The sequence below is a fragment of the Diadema antillarum genome, unplaced genomic scaffold, assembly GCF_040938485.1.
Source record: "Diadema antillarum isolate AM-2024a unplaced genomic scaffold, OU_Dant_1.0 seq00001052_RagTag, whole genome shotgun sequence".
NCBI lineage: Eukaryota > Metazoa > Echinodermata > Echinoidea > Diadematoida > Diadematidae > Diadema > Diadema antillarum.
This window is the reverse complement of record NW_027271882.1, coordinates 54,958-75,976: the sequence shown is the minus strand read 5'-3', so window position 1 is coordinate 75,976 and position 21,019 is coordinate 54,958. Positions and strand designations below refer to the sequence as shown.

Sequence of the window (21,019 nt, the reverse complement as noted above, 5' to 3'; positions counted from 1 at the left end):
TTTCATAATTTCTGAATGCATTCGTACTCATTGCTTGGTTTTTATCATGAAATATATTCGGTGTATGAAATCATAATTGTTGGTTTGGTTGTCAGTAATGAACATGCATAACGATTCGAATGCCGCATGAAACTTGCGCAGGAGTCGACGCAGTACTGCGATTTTTATGGCGCGTTTCAACGTGGTAGTAATGGCAGAGAGGTGCATCCATGCATATATTTAGATACATGAGACAGAAGCTGAAAGAGTATACCGGGAAAGTATATAGAGCAGGGCTTCCGGGTACATTTTTACCGGTTAAATTGGAACAAGGAATGCCAGTGATGGAAAAATCACACCTCGTGTGTCACTCGTTAACTCTCCATACATCACTCAACTGCCAACGGGATGATTGTAGGGTAGTAGTGCATCACATTCACTGATTGATACAGAATTGGAAATTTATTGACGAAGTGCAGTCTAGTTCATTTTTTTTTTGTGAGAGCAAAAAAAAAAAAAAGAAGAAAAGAAGTTTGCATCAGAAAATGCAGAAGTATCCCATGTTTCAAAACGGTATGTTGTTTCTTTTTTTTTTTTTTGGTTTCGTAATGGACATACAGTGCGCTAGCTTTGCAGAACCTTGTGCGAGTTACTGTCTCCCGATTAGAGGATGCAGCTCAAAGAATTATGTGACTGCGCCAGAACACTAAAACTAAAGTCTAAACATCTGGCTTGACGACTTCGTAACCTCTTCTTTGGACATTCAACCCGGGCAAAAGGATGTTTTACTGATGTATTCACATTCATGAATAATTTTCCCTCTGATGACCTAGAAACAAGCTGCCATAATTGTCCATCTTTATTAATATTCGATGCATTTCAACACTCTTGTATAGACTCCATTATTGCTGCGATGTTGGGTCAGCCTCGAGCAAACAATCATGTTCATATACGTCTAGCCCTGGGCAACGTATTGCTGTAATGACACTGTTATTTCTATTGTGTTGCTATTACACGTCTTTCAATGTTTTCCCTTATTGTTGTTTGATAAATTATGAGAAAGTGATATTACTAATGACCGAAATCTTTTCAAGCGCCTTTCTTGATGGTATGAGTTCATAAAAAGATCCTGCCGACTTGAAAAGTTTCAACTTAGTGCAGCCTGATGATTCTATCGCTTCATGCTATCCCGTCCATTTTGCTTGTCGTTTCTGACTGAGCAGCTGTTTTGGGGTTAGATTTGTGCAACATTTTGCCTCGTACACCCATCTGAGAAAGGCCGCGGTTGGTATAGGCGCATAGAATATCATTAGATAAGTTTGAGAAAGAGAAAAAGATGCCGTTATCACGTAAAACAAAACAAAAACGCTCCTTCAATGGATCTTCAGTCTTTCATGATGGCTAAACTTTGTCAAAGTTTACCATCTTTATCGGGACATCAATGTGCACTATACAGAGTAAATGCCGTACAAGTTGTTTTATTTCGTCTCCACCAAATTGAGGATACAATAACATGTCTGGGTATACAAATAATGACACGAAAGCAATTCAACAATGTAGTGAACATGATAACATGCAATAAAGACACAGGTAATTGTTAACAGAAATACAAAATGGCTTAATGTAATGTTATTTATCTTTATGCATGGTAAACTCCGAAACAAAGTTGTTGGAAATGGAAGGGACTGCTAACTGCTGTTATCCTCAGTAACGTTAAATTTACGACACAAGAAGACAAAATGGGAGAAGGAGAGACAGATAGGTATACAGAAGGGTAGAGAGTAGGTGTATTAGGCCCTACTGCTCATTTCGCGATATCCACGGGACATCTTGACATAATCGATTTTTATGATTCAAAGCCACTATTGACGTCCAGATCGATGTGCGTGTCTGCTCGCTGCTCCCCCTGACCGTGTGCGGTGGGGTAGCCAGGAGCATCCGAATATCGCGAACTGAAAACGCCTGCAGCATTTGTACGTTTGAACGCTTTTTAAGAGGGCCATCCCTGCAGTATGTTGTGCCAAGTGCAGTTTTTATTATCGACATATCCTCTGCACAGGTAGATCAAGACTGCAAGAGCTTGAACATTGAACGCACCTTAATCTAAGCTGAGGCCTGCGCTTCTTCGCACCTGATCAACGCTCTTGAAATACACCCTCAGTCTGTAGCTACAGGTAGAACAATACTGCATACTGCCTGTAGAACAGTGTAGCCGTGTTCGTATGATTGATGTGAAAATGAGAGTGAACTAGTGATCGCGTGAGCCATTTTGTTTTAACTCATTGCGGACGGGCTGATTTTCCTATAAGTAATGTCCCATAGACACCTGCCCATACTCGGGACTCGTCCTTAACGGGTTAATGGCTGAGATAGAGATTCAAAGAAACGGCAATAATTACCTTTTTATCTGGCGAACGTTCGTGTGAATCGTATTCACGCTTCCGATGCACATTTCCATGTCTTATAGTGCACAACGTTGCTCAAGAAATTGACTTCAAGATAATTTAATAATCTGTCGCAAAATCCCGATGGCACTATGGCCTATATACACTCAAGGAGGTCCTATACCAAATTATCACATTAACATGTGAAGAGTTTTATCGCAAAACGAGCTATAAACTCCATTTTTGTTAAGTTGAGATATTTGTGATTAAGGCTGCTTAAAAAGCAAACAAAATAATAAAAATACAGGATAATTTTAATCATAACTTCTAGAATATTCCTTGTTATGTCGCAAGTGAGATATTACTAGAAAGGTTTAATTTTGCTCTAACTGATGATGGACTTACTTTGAAATGTTTGAAAATGGCGCTTAGCTCATACTTAAGCAATAAAATCTTCGCGTGTTAGTGATGTGGGGTAATACTGGAGATATCTCACTTTCATACGAACACACATGGTCATAATAATGCAGGCAAATAATCATGATTTGGAGGTACCCGGGAAATCCGTTGAAAGTCAAGACTGGTGATCGCGGGGTATACCAGTAGTCTCCCGATCCAGTTTACATGACAACTAAACGACATCTGCACTAATAGAAAGCTCAATCTCTATTGGAAACTTAGGCTGACTGATGATGGTTGAATCAGGACGAAATAAGATCTACTTTGAATTTCTATCTGTCTGTAATCTTATGCGCTAATCTGCTTATTAGATAAATTGAATTATAAGACGCACAGTGCACTGATCTGAGGAGCAGTGGTGTCTAAGTGGATGAGACTGCGAACTTTTACTTTTGAGATTCCCGGTTTAAACCCGTTTACAGTTATGTCGGTTATACTTTATATAGGCTACGTACTTTACCTTATTGCCTGGTCATTCTTCCCATGAGACAGAAAAGAAGACCTGCTTTGTCCATCATTGTTTGTTCACTTTAACGGACATGTATTTGTAATTGCTTCCGTCACAGGAGGCTCGAACACCAAATCCTAAGATTCGAACTCGGCAAGAGAAAAAAACAAAGACCTCGCATTGTGTGAATGTCAAATAGACCTGCGAGTAAAGAACGTTTCTGTTTTATTCGAAATGGAAACATTTTTGCTACCTTATTCTCGTCCGAAGATACGCTTAACCCTAAGAAGGATCATTATGCGGACGCGGGCGGAGACAATCAGTGTTTCATGTGAGAGGGGAGCAACCTCAATATGAATATCACGCGTGTATACTAACGTGTGTTGCACTTATGACTTGCATTTGATTAGTCAGAAGGTATGATAAACGGCTGATAATTCTCAGTGGATTTTTTTTTCGAATTCTGTAAACACAGTGTGATTCAGTACAAGCCTCAAAGGTGACAGTAAAGTTTTTCTTTTTTTATGACCTTAATTACATATTACATGCAAACCATTTCCTTTGAAGTGATTGTTTGACAACAATTCAACGTTAATCACTGGATCCATAATTTCAACTCGGAGCCTTCCGAAAAAAGGAAATCTATCATGATTTAAATAACAAAACAAAACACATATGTCTTCACTTATATGGCTTCCAAACTGGAAATAAACTCAAAAGAGATTTATGTTTTTCCATTGTCATTTCGATTAGGGCTGTGCTAGAGAGTTCGTTCTTGAATATTCAAAGTGTGGTGCTTAAAGAGAAGAACCGGAGATATAAATAGATTTTAGGCCCGTGAAAATTTTTGGCGAGCTGTGGAGATCACCCTGACCAAAGAACGTGACCCCAGACATGGTTCCAACTCCGAATATGCCCTTTCTGACCTCTTGACACCACCTACTTCTAGATTTTGCGTCCTTACGGTCAACACTGCCGTCGCGATGGCTAGAACCCTACAGATCAGTGCGCGAAACCTTTTTTAAAGTTGTAGTGACGTAACCTGAGGGGAAGGTGGATAGACTGAGAGAGAGTCCGGGGTACAGCTATATGGTCACGAATTCATCTTTAAACTAGCCAGAGGCAAGAAGATACTTTACAATTCCATGCATCAATAATGGTATACTCGCTAACGTGCTTTTTTTTTTTTGGGGGGGGGGCGTTCTTTTCTATTTCGCTCCTCTTCTCCTTCTGCTTCTTTCATCACTATGACGCAGCTATGACGCAGGACTTTCACTCGATTTTGCCTGTCGCGGGGATTCCCTTTCTTGCTTTTATTCATCTTTGGGTTTTTTATTTTTCGCATAGATTGAGTTTCGAAATCTACGTGTTCATTATTAATAAAAATGACCGGGGTAAAGTGCATTTACAAAGGCAAACAGAGCCGTAAGAACGTTTTCAATTAGCCGGATGAAAGGGGAAATGTCAACCAGAGACGCAATGGCGAGGGTAGTTTATTCAATTAAAGATACAGTGCATACGAAACTCGATTGTTTCAGCTCCCCAAACACTCTCAGACTGTTTGTTTTTCTTATTTTCGTCTTTGCATTGACTAAACAATACGAGTTCACGCAGAGGATGTCACTACTTATTATACAGGGAACAAGCGGACAGTAGGCGATATCATACGGGCGGAAGTGACGTTTCACTGCCAGCGAATAACGTAAGACTCCGTCGGCAGGATTGGTGTGCGTGTTATTGACATGCGGTGTTGACCGTTCCATCAGAAGTTTTTGAAAGCTATCGTCAATAACGGACTTTGCTCAAGTTTCGTAGAATATTCTGTGTACATTCCTCAGTCACCTCGATCGGCAAATTAAAATCAAAGCAATCTTGACTGAGCCTCACTGAATATTCGTTCATCAACATGAAATTTTCATAAAGCAAACGTCAATTTCCGACCACATTGTGTAGATGAGAACGCGCGTGATGCCCCCTGCAACATTCATGAAGTTCAGTGTTTTTACTTTGGAGATCGAAAAAAACAAAACGTCAAGGTGCTGCTGTGGACAAATGGTACTGATCAATCTGCTCGTTCGCAGTACGAGAAAACAGCAAGGTCAAATTTAATAATAAACATTGCAGACATTTTCCCTCTTAAAATGCCTCCGCATTAAACTTTCGGGATATGCAAACGTAGGCACAATGATATTTTTTTTTTAATGTAAACGTGTACAGAATACATTATGAACACGATTGGTGTTTCCCGCCTCTTCGTCTTCATACGAGAGAAAGGAGGATTGAAGGATTTAAACATTTAAAGATTGAATCGTATTCTAAGACAAAGTTGGAATGACATAGTCTTGACTCACCACAGCACGCCGAGCCTCACCATGATTTTCGCCACCTACGTCGTGTAACAGAAAAGAAAACAATGACTTGCTTACGCACATAGCGCGTGCGTGCGTGCGTGCGTGTGTGTGTGTAAAGTTGTAATGATAGCGCACAAACCTCACGCTATGAGACGATAAACATCTTAGTAGATTGAGTTTCCAGAGCTCTTTTATGTATACTAACAAAATCCATAGAACACATACACAAGCAAGATAAGTATGATGCGTTTCCTTCCTTAAAACACCAACAAACCCTAGACAACAAATCGTGTTATACAAAATAAAAACATGACCTGCTAGACATGCCCATAACATTTTCATCGTGGTATGTATTGTGTTACCTAATGTTGGGCTTTTTGCACGAAATCAAATTAAGTATGATGTTAGAAGTTAAGTTAGAAGCTACGTCAAATTTGATTTTCATACCCGATTGTCAATCGTAATTCTTCATACAGCATGATCATGACAAAGGTGGGCGTTTCTTTCTTTCTTTGTTTGCTTGTTTGTTTGTTTGTTTAACTCATCATTTTTTAACACACCACTCTTTTTTTTTTGGGGGGGGGGGGATGACAGGCCTGATGTCTCACACGTCAAGAGGCTGTCGTATTGAGAATTATGTTCATAATATAAAAAAAGACATTCAGTTCTGGGCATGCTTTGTAATGAAAGTTGTGAATCGAGATTTATCGGTTTGTGATCGGTGAAGTGGGAACAAAATAAAGGATGTTCTCATCTAATCGTCCAGTTGTCTATTCCTTGTTCCGTGCAGTTCATTGTATTCAAACAGAGGAATGTGATTGAACTGAGTCTTATCTGTACATTTTACTATCTCAGAATTTTGGAGTATTGCCTACTGCGACCGTCCTAACTTTTCACCTATTTTTGTGATTGTTTTCGGTTTTATAATCGATGCTTGTATTGCAGAATAATTCGCCATTTGCAACCAATTTGTTTGCATTAGAAAACAATTTTATCTGTCGATTTATGTATGTGAGGGATGTGAAGAGTGAGAGAAAGAAAAGAAGTGGATGAGTTTTTCCGAGCTTTGTCGTCAACACTGACCACTATAAATCTCATTATCTCCCTGATTTGAGCGAAAATGGGTTGAAGGCTTGTAGTTAGGGTCCCGGATACACCGAATGCGCGGCGCGTCGGAAGTGACGAAGAGTCCTCAATCTAGAAGAAGGACCACCGGAATTCATCTGAGATGGACTTTTATTGTTTGTTCACTCCTGACATTAGGAGCGTTTGTGATGCGCACTGTAGATGCGCAATGGTGCAGAGATAAACTCTTTCGCTAAGACGTCAGTGAACATTTCGTTCAATCTAAATGATAGCAGTCTCGTTTCATGCCGAAAGACATGTGGGTGTTTACTTTGACAATCATGGAGTAGATTGGACGAGATTGTAGAGAAGCAATACGGGATTTTACGAAACGAGCTGGCAGAACTTGTCTGTAGCTCCAGCTTTAAGCAACTCCTATCATTCCTTACACCCACATAATTTGGGAAGCGCCACCATAGATTTTGAAGAATCAAACAGTTACATTTTACCCGCCAACATCGGTTAAAGAGATACACGCGGAAGCAGCGGAAGTCTAAATCACGTGGGCAGAAATTCATCCCTCTGTGCAGGATAGAAAATGAACCATTGTACTTTTTTGTGCGAATTTTTATTCTAATTCAGAAAGCAGTTGCCAATATCTGTAAGGTGTCTCATTCCAGCACCTTCCAACTTCCAACAGGGTCTTCCAACTTCTGACGTGTTTCTTCAAGGAAATCATGTCTCGCTATCTAGGGCGTGACAATTGAGCACCGTTACGACAAAACATCGTGATGAAGTTGTTTATTTTGTTTTATCAACCCCATTTCTGACTTGCTAAATGTATTACAATCAGAAGGATTTGTTGATTCTGCGTAGTTATGGCCGAGCTACATAGGTTGCCAGCAACAATCTCCAACGAGAACTGTTCATCCATCGTAGGTGGAGAGTAAGCGTTGTTGATTGGGGTTGGGGGTATCGCTTCAGAAGCGCGATGAATATCTACTTTTGTTTGAACTTCGTGGTAACCCTGTGCAGAAAGTCGGCGATGCCAATTGGGAGAAATCGCCTTTGGATCATGAAGGAGGGGTTACGCTGCCAATTTGAAGTACATCGTCTAGATAGCGATCGACAGTCGGGAAGGATTGATAGATGACATCTCGATGCGATCTCGAGTCCACCTTTAGGAGTAATCGTCTCTGATCGTGGTGTTCCCGGCACCTCATCTCATCGCCGGAGACTCGCACGTGACAAATCTTTAACCATGTTACCTCCTTATCTGTATCTCTCTCGCTGTCTCTCTACCTTCTCTTCCTCCTCCTTCTTTGTCTAGTATCATCTTTAGAAGGAAAGAGAAAAACATAGAGTCAGGTGAGAAATTCCGATGACGTCACTGATGTAGAAATAAAGCGCGGGAAATGAGAGGCAAGTTTGAGAACCCGGAGGCGTGTGGTGGTGAGTTCAGAGAGTAAACATGAAGTTTGAGACATGACAAACGAGAGCTTGAATACAAGGTGACAAACTAGAAGTAGGCGAGTGACCGCTGTACCGGAAGTAGAATCCAGACACAACTAAGACTGTACATATATTTCAGTCATCTCTATCTATCTATTTTTTTTTCTCTCTCTCTATCTCGTCACGCGAATATTAGGATTCAATCAACCATTCATTCCTTCGTTCGTTCATTCATTCTTTCATTCATTTTTATCTTCATTTCCAAAGATTGATGAAAGGTGATCCTCGATGATAGTTCTCGGAATCTTGTTGTTATTACTGAAGAGTATACTTGAAACATTTTCAATGTGAACATTACATAGCATAACTATCACTTTCACTGTCGGATCGTCCACCAGACTGAAACCCAACTCTAAAGGAAAGTGCAAGACATGTTGAATCTTAAGTTATCTGATTCATTTTGCGGAAAACTTACAACTGATGATTACGATGGTAAAAAAAAAACTACAAAAACAGTGTATAATAAGGATTAAAGCTGCTTTCCGAAAGTCTGGTAGCCTATTCTCGTTTATCGTTTGCCTTTGAGACTTCAACACTTTATGCATCGGAACCGTTAGTGCAGTTCGGTCAGACACGTGTTGTTTCTTTATGAAGCCAACAAGTACAATTTCGGTACGCCACGTTTAGGAATATTGGCAACATGATAAGCGTTTGAGGTGATGAAGAATATAATTGACTGAGAAAGTCCTGAGTTACTGCGATTTATCGAATACGAAAACGAAACAATACGAACCAAAAACTGACCTGAATCCGTTTAATCGAAACAGACTTATACGAGGACCTATCTGTCTTAAGTGACGATTCTAAAGGACCATGTTGTTGTTGATGACGATGATAAAAAGGGGGAGGGAGGCTTGAGAGGAAAATTGATGAAATGGGGACGCCTCCGCAGCTTTTGATGAATTGTCAGAAGTAATCCATGATGCGACTGTCAGAAATATAGGAGTATACATTATGGCATGACTGTCGGAACTTTTCATGGCCGCATTGCCACAAAACAGAACACATTAACGTGGTCTACAATGATGCAGCGATTACTAGATCATGGGAGACATCGAAGGAGGCACTGAAGTCTAAAGAGAGCGTTTTATGTCAGCTTTATCTTTATTCTTTTTCAATCATTTTTCTGACCTCTTACCACAAAAAAGCAAAACAAGAGGAGAGAAAAAAATAATTATTCAAGAATGGGGTAACAACCGATGTTTTTCGAGAATTCTGAATAAAGGAGAAATCTTAAAAAGAAGGTCTTTGAAATCGTGCTGCGAGTTTATAAATTCGAGAGAAAAAGCAAAAATGAAACGAAAACAAAACAAAACGGGTTCATGGGAGGTAGCCACTCAGAAGTATGGGCGTGTTAATCTAATGTGGAGTCAAGCACATTATCGATTGTCTGGTTGCCAACCAATGTCTTGATAAGAACATCATCGATAGTATCGTTTGCTCACCCGCGGTCTGATGTGTGACATCACAATTAATGTGGCGTCTTCTCATTGGTATCCTCGGAGTGGAGTTCGCGCCAAAAAATCTCAGTTAGAAAGAGAGATAGGGGGAGGCATTGGGGAAAAATAATGATCTTTAAAAAGTGCATCGCTATCTACCTTAATATGACCATCACTTTAGTCATTTTATCCCGGCGAAGGTAATGAAAACAGTCGCCCTCCGCAATTGTACAACAGTGACACCGGAAATCCATTAGCAAACGATCTATTCCACAGAGCCCCACGAGCTGATGAGGGATAAAAGATAACAAGGTCATACAAGCATTGAGCCTCATTTAAGTCATTAGGATTAAGTACTCTAACATTCAAATAACTCAGACTACCTTTGCTCGAAATCCGTCTAAATGCCGCCATGATCGCCGTTGCTATAACCGGAGTATGTTTGTAATTGCGTAGTAACTAATGACATTTTAAAGCCGGAGCTGCGCTTCTTTCGGTTAGAGTGTTAGGAAGTGCCATCAACAGACTCAACATAAGTATCAAAATTGACCGAAACATGCTTTTACAGGAGTAAAAAATAGAATATGATATCAATTTGATTGTTTTCATAGGTACAACAACTTTGCAGACATCCTATATTTTTTTTTCTTCTGAGAATGTCTTCAAGGCCAAATATTGTCGTATCAATCTGTATCATCTGAATCATTTCGAACTTTGGGTGAATTTAAACTTAACGTAAACTTAAAGACATAATTTACTATTGCAGAAGAAACAAAAACAGAGCATTGGTGATTTGAAATAGTGTTAAAATGTGAGTTAGGGATAAAAACGACCACTGTAAACATTTGAATCCGTGTAATCGATGTTAAGTATTGTTAAATACAAAATGTGAACAATAGTTACAATCAAAATGTTTCCAGACTAAAACGTCTACTGTTACAGTTTAATGAGAAAAATACTCTAATCTCCTTACAGGCTTCATTGCAAAAAAAATTATATGTAGGATGTTTTGTGATACAGCAGACCTACACACATGCATCAAATGTGATATCCTAAACATTTTTTAAAATCACTGCCCCCAAAGGTAAACAGGACCTTTAAGCAGAACTTAAACTGCAGCTGTTTTGGATTAAGCATTTTTTATATTGTAATATTCATACCTCATGTTATTGCTGTGTGTATCAGGACCTCGATGTCAATCAGCATGCTGATCATGGTTTCCTAAATGTAGATATTTAAGTTAATGAAACAAATGATTTGAAATGCGGGAGATTTTGACTGTTTGTATTGGATTAACCATACTTGCAGAACTTTAAAGCAGGATAAATTTATACAAAGCAGATTTGCAACTGTACAATGTAACACGTCTTATCAGAGATCGCTATGGTGTGTGTACGAGTGTTTGCGTGTATGTGTGTGAGTGTGAGCGAGGATCTGTATGTGTATGTGTGTGTGTATGTTGTTTGTATGTATGCGTTCAATTGGTACATTTGACACCCTAACAACAATGTTTATTCAATTTTATGAATAGACACAGAAAATGTCTTTGTAGTAAGGTGCGACGGCCTCGTCATCTCTGCCCCGGTTTAAAATGAATCAATGAGATTTTCTCGCCGTGTTTCCAGGCGGTTTGACATTGGTTGTTGGTATGACGACTCAGAAATCCCCCAGTTTACAATACGTGGATCCTGCGTAAATACTTGAATTAGCAGTGTCTCCTTCCTAGATGAAAATGAGACGGACACACAAACACGGTCGTGATCTTTGGCTTGAGAAGTTGGATTTTAAGATACGCTTCGCCGCGTGAGGTAAACAGACAATTAAATCAGGTCAGCGAATTTGGCAATTTATTCTTGAGCTGGTTTGATGAATTCATTCTTCAAACTCTGGAGATGTGTTTTGCATTTTGGGGGAAGAAATATTTTCTTCCATTGAATCCACTCTATTTCGTTGCTCGTTTCTCCTCCCTCCCCCCCCCCCCCCCCTCTCTCCTGTCACTGGATCCACCTGCAAGGCGATAAATTTGATCGTCTTACCCTAGGCGCTTATTTGTGCGCATTCACGTGTGCACGGAGGATGAATTTTCCCGCCTTGTGCGACACACGCAACTGGGTTGTGATCAATCGCGGCAGTCAGTAACTGTGGAAAATGTGGACTTAATACAGCCTCCAATACACAAATTTTCCTGGAACTTGACGTTTAGAGCAACGAAGATTAAAAGAGTACCACACTTACGTCGATGTTTTCATGGCTCGGAATGTAATGTATAACTTGCAGACAATGGTAATGGTTATGGTAATTACTTCTAGAGTTTAAATTTTTCATGTCTTTTTTATAGCCATTCATAATTGGTCTTGCCTGTATAGCTATGCTATTTCTGCAAACCCTTTAAGTCTAATTCTTCAGAGATTGATAATTCCCAAGTTATCATTTTAATTCTAAATGACGTTGGAAATGCGACCATTTTCACCTCGATAATCTTAGTTGCTTAATTTACATTTTCCCTGTCTCCTTTTTCACTCACACACATGTAATGCTCGTGTTAAGATGTTACTATTTCTGTTATCTGTATTTCTGTATCCCAGGGTTCTTTAAAACAGAATGTCAGAGACTAACCCTTAATGAAATAATGTGAGAAATACGAGAAATACTCCCGAGACCGCGCATTTATACTTCAACAATTCTAGATGGCACCTAAAAACGAAAAAGAAATAGGAGTTTTCCCAGAGGTATCAATTTGTGAGGTCCCTTGGATCTTTCAGATGAGACCTTTCCTCGAAGTGAGCCCAATCCTTGTAAACACAGTGAAATAAGTCGCAAGACCTCCCAATTTTGCCCTCCTAATTGGATACACGTTACAGCTGCCGATGTAAAGGGCGTTACTTTATACGTTCGCTGTGGGCGCGTGCGGATATCAAACGGAAATGACGTCAGGATCTGCGTAAAAAAGGGGGAAATGGTTTCATTTGTAAAGCGTGAGTGTGCGTGCGTAGTAGGGTTCCTTCTGTGTGACATAAGGTCCTTTGAAATATTTTTTTTTTCAAATCTTTTGCAATACTTTGCAAATCGTATTGCACGCACCTCCGTATTAAGAAATTGTTGCATTGATAGCAAGATCCCAGTCATTCACACACCCAACACGCACACATACCCGCACGCACACACAAATATATGTATATATATACAAACATATAATATTTGTATTCATATGTAAGTGTGTTTGTGGGTGTATTTGAAACTTTAAAATTTACCTTTCATCAACCAGAAAATTCCAAGAGCTTATCAAAGCCTCACACATGGATGCTATACTTTAAAAAAAAAAATACCGGCTAAATTTCAGGACTCGAGTATACTAGTTTACAACGATTGTTGGAACAAACACAATCATTATGCGATACGTCTTAATAAGTTTGTATCAGATAGGAGCGTTATGTTGCGTTTACACCGAGCACGGTACGGGCAACGGACCGGGTTTTTGCTGCAATGGTGCACCAAAAGGAACCACGTCTGGTTCTGTTCAAAAGAACAAGTAATTCGGTACAAAATCACGCAAAATGTTATTCTTATGTCGAAATCAAGAACAATAAAATCAACAGTATAGAAGATTAATTTTGTAACAAAATTATTAGCGGGGAAGTGATATTATAACAGAACCAGACATGATTCCTTTTGTCGCACAATAGCAAAAACCCCGTTCCGTGACCAATGTCGGAGTTGGTGTAAACGCAGCTTGATACTTTTTGATATGGGGGTCAAGTGCTAATGATACCCCCCCCCCCCCCCCCTTCAACGGGAGAATCCCCGGACGGAATACTGGGAAAGTGATAGGTTTTGCTGTAATTTATTTCTGATTTCTTTAAAGAGCCAAAGTGTGTGTGGGGGGGGGGGGGGGGGGGAGGGGAGGGTGGTGCTACAGCCCTCACCCCACCCCGGTTCCGTGGCTCATGTAAGAATGAATGAGATGATAGAAACAATGATAGCAATTTAACATTCTTTACAAATTAAAGGACAAGTCCACCTTCATAGACATGTGGGTTGAGTGAATGCAGCAATATTAGTAGAGCACATCATTGAGACTTTGAGGAAAATCGGACAATCCGTACAAAAGTTATGAATATTTGAAGTTTCTGCTCACTCAAGGCTGGATGAGAAGACTACTATAGCTTGTGATGTCACAATGAGTACAACGATATAGAGAAAGAATAAAGAAAATCCAACATATTTTCACTTTTCTCGCATAACAAAAGAACACTTGACTTCTCTCTTTCAGAAGGCAGGGGGAATAATATTACCCTTAACATATGTCAGTAACAAGTCGAAGAAATGTGCACTTTATTCAAAAAGTAAAGTTTTGTAAAATTCTCTTTTTATTTTCTTTATATGGTTGTACGCATATGACATCATACACTGTAGTAGTCTTCTCATCCAGCAGTGACTACGCAGATACTTTAAAAATTCATAACTTTTGAACGGATTGTCCGATTTTCCCCAAACTTTCACTGATGTGTTCTACTAATATTGCTGCATTCACCCAATCCACATGTATATAAAGGTGGACTTGTCCTTTAATGCTGTGTGTCAGGAAAGAGAACGACGAACCTTCCAAGTCTGAACAAACATATTAATGTAAGCGAAAGAGGGCGCAGTATTTCGGCCCGGGGTAAGAGTTGATACTACATCAGACAGTTCAATCGATTTCAAGCATTTTTATGTCAACTTGATCGACGAAATGAACTTTCTATGTCTTGGAGACACAATCATCTTGACTGCGTGCCAAATATCGCATACGTCTGGCTCGAAATGAGTACTATGACAGTTTATAATGCATAACGTTCCGCGTGACTTACAGCTCCGATATCAGCAATTTGCTTTGAGCATTTAGGGAGAAAAATTGATGAATGGAAAATATGTCAGAGTTAGCGATACTCACAGAGACACACACGTGCTCCATATGAAATCTAGCTAATTATGTTTGTATTCATTTGATATGGTATGATTCTTATGTAATGGTCTGTCAAAAAAGAATAATAATTCATGAAATGGACTTTGCCATTTCATACAAAACAAACAGAACGAGCAAACAAAGAAGATTTTTGAAGACTGATTAATTCCCTGGGACATGTTTACATTAGTGCAGTAATTAGTTCGTCAATAATGAATGGCCGACTGGATTCGATGATGGAGTAGAGTTACCAAGGTAAAAAAAAAATGGAAGCTTCGCTCTTTTGGGAAACTAACGATATTTCTCGGTTCATTACGTTGCGTCGATCCAATCAACGTATCAAATTAGATGTACCCTTCTATAGCACGTTTGTCCGTTCACTGTTTACTAAAATATTAATGGTTCTATTCTCATTCAGAAGAATTAAGAAATTATACTCTCTGTTCCTGCAGGTTAGTACAATATTCAATGATATTGCTTTTGCAAACGTGATTACGAAAAAAAAAAATAGGAAAGGAAAGCAATACGGTACTCAGTGTATTGTTTCAATAATTTTTGTGTACATGTATTATTGAATATTGTCATAATGCCTATATGCCTGCCTCACTGTTTGTTGATGTGCGTTTCTTTTGTCTAACTTTGTGTCTTTCACAGTAGGGAAAAGGACGCAGGACGCGGGAGATTTCAAGGGGGAAGAAGTCTTTGATTTTAACGTGCCAGACGACTCACAAACGGTAAGTGAGACATTCCACCCGGGCAAATCCAACCCTCCACATGCACCTGCTTAGCCCAGAAAAAGTATAGCACAAAGTCTTTCCCGCGTAAAAACATTCTTTGCGCGGCCTACATACAAACAAACCCCATCACCCATTATTGCTTCTTCTAGACATATGCGTTACAAAGCTATCAAAATCATCTGTGTTACCATTACCTTCTGTATGAACACGTGCAAGTGGATGAGGTTAAATGAATGAGGCTATAGTCAATATCAAAATAATACGTGATTTTGATAGAAAGGATTTCTTGCTCTTTGCAACACATATTACGCGCGACACGCTACATCCCCAAGACGGCAGACTTATTGTAGTATCAAGTATTGAAACCTTAGGCACTGTTACGTCAAGTAGCCATGATGCCGGATAAAGAATCTCGGCAACATTCCTCATCCCAATGAGATAAGTTTCACAATAAGATCAAATCTGCACCCCCCAGCCTATTGCTGAGTCATGCCTGCCTGCGATGATCCCCGCAAAGTGGGACGCACTCATTGGCCCAGTGGATGGAGTAGGTAGAATATATTGCGGGGGCCGGCGATGATCGTTGAAGCCGATCGCGTCCACCACCCTCTCGGCACGACAAACAAGGAGAGGAAGGCCCAAGCAATCGGCCGCTTGATTACACCCTTCACCGATGGCCGCAAAATCAAACAGATTATGTGTCTTTCTCCAAGATTGTCGACGTCTAGTGTTTGAGCAGAGGTCAGCCGAGACCGGCCTAAGTGTATATCGGTGGAGGGGAAATGCAAGAAAGGAGGAAAAAGTCGCCCTGTGTTTGGCGGAGATATGTGATCATGACTTTGGGGACCGATAGGAAGGTGTTTTATTTCCTTCACTTTTTTATCTTTTTCTATGGGTAGTGCTTATCGCTGCACTATAAAAGTTTGATTATTCCAACTAGACAAGACTTTTTACAGAAAGAATTTTGCTTCAGTTCAAATATTTTCGGCGAGGCATTGTCGAAGAATCAGTGTCAGTGTTCTCAAACGCACATTTTGCAGCTATCATATTGGGATGAAAATGGTCTGACGGACGCAAACAATCATAACATTATTCTTTAGATATCAAATTTGACATAATAAACAAGACGAAACTACTTTGAACGATGAGAACATTACTAAGAATTACGCAAGCGGAAAACTAGACGACTTATGTGCGATCAGTGTGATACAGAAATCATTCGAAGAAGATGACCCTTTTGTCGTCACAATGTTTTGACCTGAAATTCAAAGAAAAAAATGAATTCTAGGAGAGTATTATAGGTTGAGACTGAAAAAGACAAAGACAAAGACGAAACAAAACAAAACAAAACAACAACATCACACACATTCACACACACACACAAACCGAAAATCAATCAGTGTCAGATTACACCTGGATAAGACTTAGAAGAGGAGGGAAGAAGAGTGTTGTGGGTGCAAACAGTAACGTTAGAACGGAGCAAATTAGCATCAATCTGAACCTCTCGTTCCAAGGATTTTGCCACGTTCGTCTTCGATTTGAATGATCGATACAGAATGATCGTATAGTTCTTGCGATTCGAGTGTGATCAATGGCACCAGACACGAACATGAGAGGTTCGAGGATCGAGGTGGCAACATGAGTTGAGTTGAACATGTCGGAAGATAAATTCAGCGCAGGGACACAAGAGCGTCCTACCTACATACCTGTGTGTGTGTGTGGGAGGGAGGGGGAAGGGTTAGTTGGGTGTGCGTCTGCATGTTTCTTGGTAAACTAATGTCATTAATATGGCAAGGATCGTCTGGAAAACCACAGCATTAGCTTAGGAAATCTTATGACAACAAGAACTACGTGTTTGATTTACTGCGAATCGTTGTCTGGAATGGCTTCAGTAAACCGAAATTTGAATTGGGTGTAAATCATAAATACCCAAAAACTGCAATGACGAAAATAAGTATATTGGCACATTTAATGTGTGAATGCATACCGTACATAGTTCTCATTGCATGATGGTACATTAGTTTTGTCTAAATAAAACACACAAGCAAAAACAGGTAATTTTCCAGGTAATTTTCCATTACAAGATAAGTTAATCAGTTACTAACCCCAAAACAAACAAATGCGGGTAAGAAATAATTGTGCGTTGGAGAGTTCACCTCATTTTGCCTGGAAAAGGTGCACTGTGTCCCTTGTTTGAGGACATCAGGACACATTGAATGTATAGATTTGATTAAATGGAGAACATTTATCCCGCAGAGTCAAAATTCAGCCCCAATTTATCACGCGCTCCTGGCGTTTTTCCAGTTTAACCTACAATAAACCACTCAGCCGTGGCAGATTTCGCCCCGGCGAGAATACCCGCCGCCGAACCTCGGGTAAGTGCCAATATCCCGAATTCGTTAAGTCGGAGCTCGGTAGTATACATCGGTAGCATCAAGAGGCCAGCTCTGATAACCGGAAGTAAACGACCAATCTGCGAGTGTCTCCTGTAGTAAACACAGATATCTCCAGTCAACGTGTTGTTGTTTTTGTTACTAATGACACTCAGAGCTACAGCGCACACACACCCTTCACGTTATTGCAGTCGGCAATTTATCAGTTTTAATGCCTTGTCCTCGTCTGAGCTGGTTACACACTGAACGGAAGGGAATCGTCAACTTGAGGGTAATAAATCCATTGCACGTAAATGAAAGGAAAAGCGAAAATATCACAAACGGACGGGACACACTGTGATGTAGCACCGCTGAGGTAACCTCCACCAGGTGCTCAGAACATTACGTCAAGGCATAGAAAGAGAGAACAAGAGGGGGGGTCCGTGAAATATCAAGTTTTTGAAATTTACCTAATTTACCAAATACCTACTCACTGCAACATTTCAAACTGTCTACTAGAAGTCAGTCCCTCAGTGTGAATTGATAAAAAAAAATGACAAAATGAGACAGCTATCGTTCAGTTATTCAAGTTCTATAAGAAATTCGAAATAGTTCAATGATTCAACAGGAGGCATTTTTGCTACCTCAGAACTTTGCAATAAGGCTTCAATAATCCTGGTATTTCAATCAAATATTCTTTTTTTTCGGCGCACTGAAACTATGATTGATTTTTCAAAGACATCCCAGCATTTTTCTCTTTATGTCGAACTGATAAGTCTGATGCAGTATTTATCGGGTATTGGTAGCTATGAGATGGGATGTTTAGACGTTTCTATAAAAAGCACGAAGTCGTTTTTTTTTTTCTTCTCAGTACTTGTTTTATCAATGTTAATGCTCACACCATGACACTGCAAGTTTGCAATGCGCTCGCACAACTTCTCGTGCACACACCCGTCATACAATCATCGATTATGTAATAAGCGGGTAATGTGAGGGTTATGCAAGGGGAGGGACTATGTAATCATTACTGGCATCATAACGTTTTACAGAAAATTAAGATGGGATATATACATATATGTATATTTTTATATATGTATGTATATATATATATATCATATATACATATATATATATGTATATATATTTTTATATACACATTATATATATATATATATATATATATATATATATATATGTATGTATATATATCCGTCGGGTATATATTCGTCGGGAATATATAGTTTGTTGAGGATTGAAAAGTGCTCAATGGTGTAAAGCAGAGCATATTAGCCTTATATGTATACGAATGTATATATATATTGTATATCTATACATGAAGTACATAATACTTTGTATGAAATATGCAAATTAAACTATGGCATTCCAATCACATATAAATATAAGTATTTCGGCTGCTCGCTCCATTCCCTTATACCTCGGTAAATAGTATATGTTTATTCTTTAAACTGTACCATGCTTACTGGATATATTACTACTTTCATATCTACCACTGATAATCCCTTTCCCCTAAACTCGTGTCAAATTCACATTAAAGTATTGTGATGTGCTGTAATGTCAGTCGTGTCCCCTTTCTAATGACTTGGAAGTTCTGTAATCACCATAATTCAACACACATGCACGCACTCACGCACACACACACACCCACTTGGATATAACTTTGATGATATAACTTTGATTAATCCCACATTATGCAGATAAAACAAGGACACCGAAATATATGCTGGTTGGCAGAGATCAGCGTAGCGTAGGTAGAGCAACGTGTGTCTTCGGACAAAAGTGGCTCGATTCCAATGCTTTGATCTGGTTCCTCTTGGTAGCAAAGGCACAAAAGAAGCAAACAAAAATACTAAACCTTCTAATAGTCAACATTTCAAAGGTCGCAGGGTAACTCGTTGTCAAGGAGTGTTCCTAATTAGCCCGACTTCACACAGTTACCTTTCCCCCGTATAGCTCTCCTGAGACTGATCAGCGAACTGTGTGCTAAAGCTTCCCTCGTGCCATAAAATTAGCTGAGCCCCACCTCCCCCTCTTTTCTCTCCTTCTATCCCTGGTTGCAGAAACTGACGTGAAGAAAAACAGACACACACACACACACACAACGTTTATAGAAGTTGTGCGGTCACGCTCGTATACCGCACAGTGACCGCTTGCGTTCTTTCTGTTTCGCATCAGGTATTACGTAAAGTGTGCAACGTTTCGATTCTATGCGCGCGGGATTGTGATTGGATGGTACTGATCAACTCCCCCCCCCCCCCTTCCCGAAATAAAAGAAACCGCTAAAAGGAAGGAAAAGAATGAAACAAGAACAATACAACTCAACGCATTCGACAATTCTTAATTCTATAGACCAAAGGTCATAAGACGACAAAACACACGCAAACAGAATTTCCGTAATTTCATGAAATGAAGAAATGAACAAAACGGAAAACTCTTGCCCAAGAAAAGCGTCTCCCCCTAAACAAACCCCCACCCACCAGAAAAAAAAATCGAATAGAGCAACACAAAGAGTAACATAGCTTTTCTATACAGACATACTCGGCGCGTGTGATGTAAAGGTTCCGTGTCAAAAGAAGGAAAGATCTTAATGTGGACCTAAGGTTTTCTACTTACAAACAAAAATCTAAGTACAGTATTTGCACTCAGTGTACTCAGAGATTTTGTATGCAAGAGCTTAATGTCAATCTATTTTTTTTTTCCTTTCGCTCCTTGGTGATTGCTGTTATTTTTGTTTGTCCGGTAAGAAATAATCTTTGCCGGATAAATCCAAAAAGAGTTTGATTTCAATAAAAAAGGCCAAAGAAAGCGAAGACCTTTAGTGTCAACAGCTTGCCACTTTTGACGAACATATAAATCACTTAACATTATTTCCGCTTTCAAGAACAAGGGAGGTGATTACTTAAACTATAGGCAAATAATTAAATCGTAAATGGCCTGTCAACTACCACCATTTCTTCACGACGAGGCATCAAGCACATTGTATATAGTCATAATGACATTGTAGTCCACAAAATCCGGGCTCTCGAAAGGGGAATATCGTTAGCATGTCACATTGATAACATCATTCTGCATGGAGAAAATACGTAGAATTCACTTTTGTTTTGACTAATTCATTCATTAATTATGAGCATTGTTCTGCATGTATTATTATAGCATACTGCAAACACGAAAGCATTAAGGATCACTCATATCTCTTTCTTCCTATATATCAATCCTCTACTACTTGCACATCCATTTCCGAGTAATGTTCAAATTCGAGAACTGCCCAAAATGATAATTCTGCACGAAATGTACATTGTTACTATGTTACTCC

General features: G+C 39.5%; 1 protein-coding gene across 1 annotated transcript in view; it reads left to right on the top strand.

Annotated features, from left to right (window-relative positions):
- The window catches only part of LOC139743161 (uncharacterized), a 43,138-nt gene that overhangs the window by 9,270 nt on the left and 12,849 nt on the right, over window positions 1-21,019 (top strand). Inside the window, exon 2 of the mRNA XM_071653670.1 lies at window positions 15,234-15,313. Coding sequence (XP_071509771.1) covers window positions 15,234-15,313 — 80 coding nt within the window. The remainder of the gene's footprint in view (window positions 1-15,233; window positions 15,314-21,019) is intronic.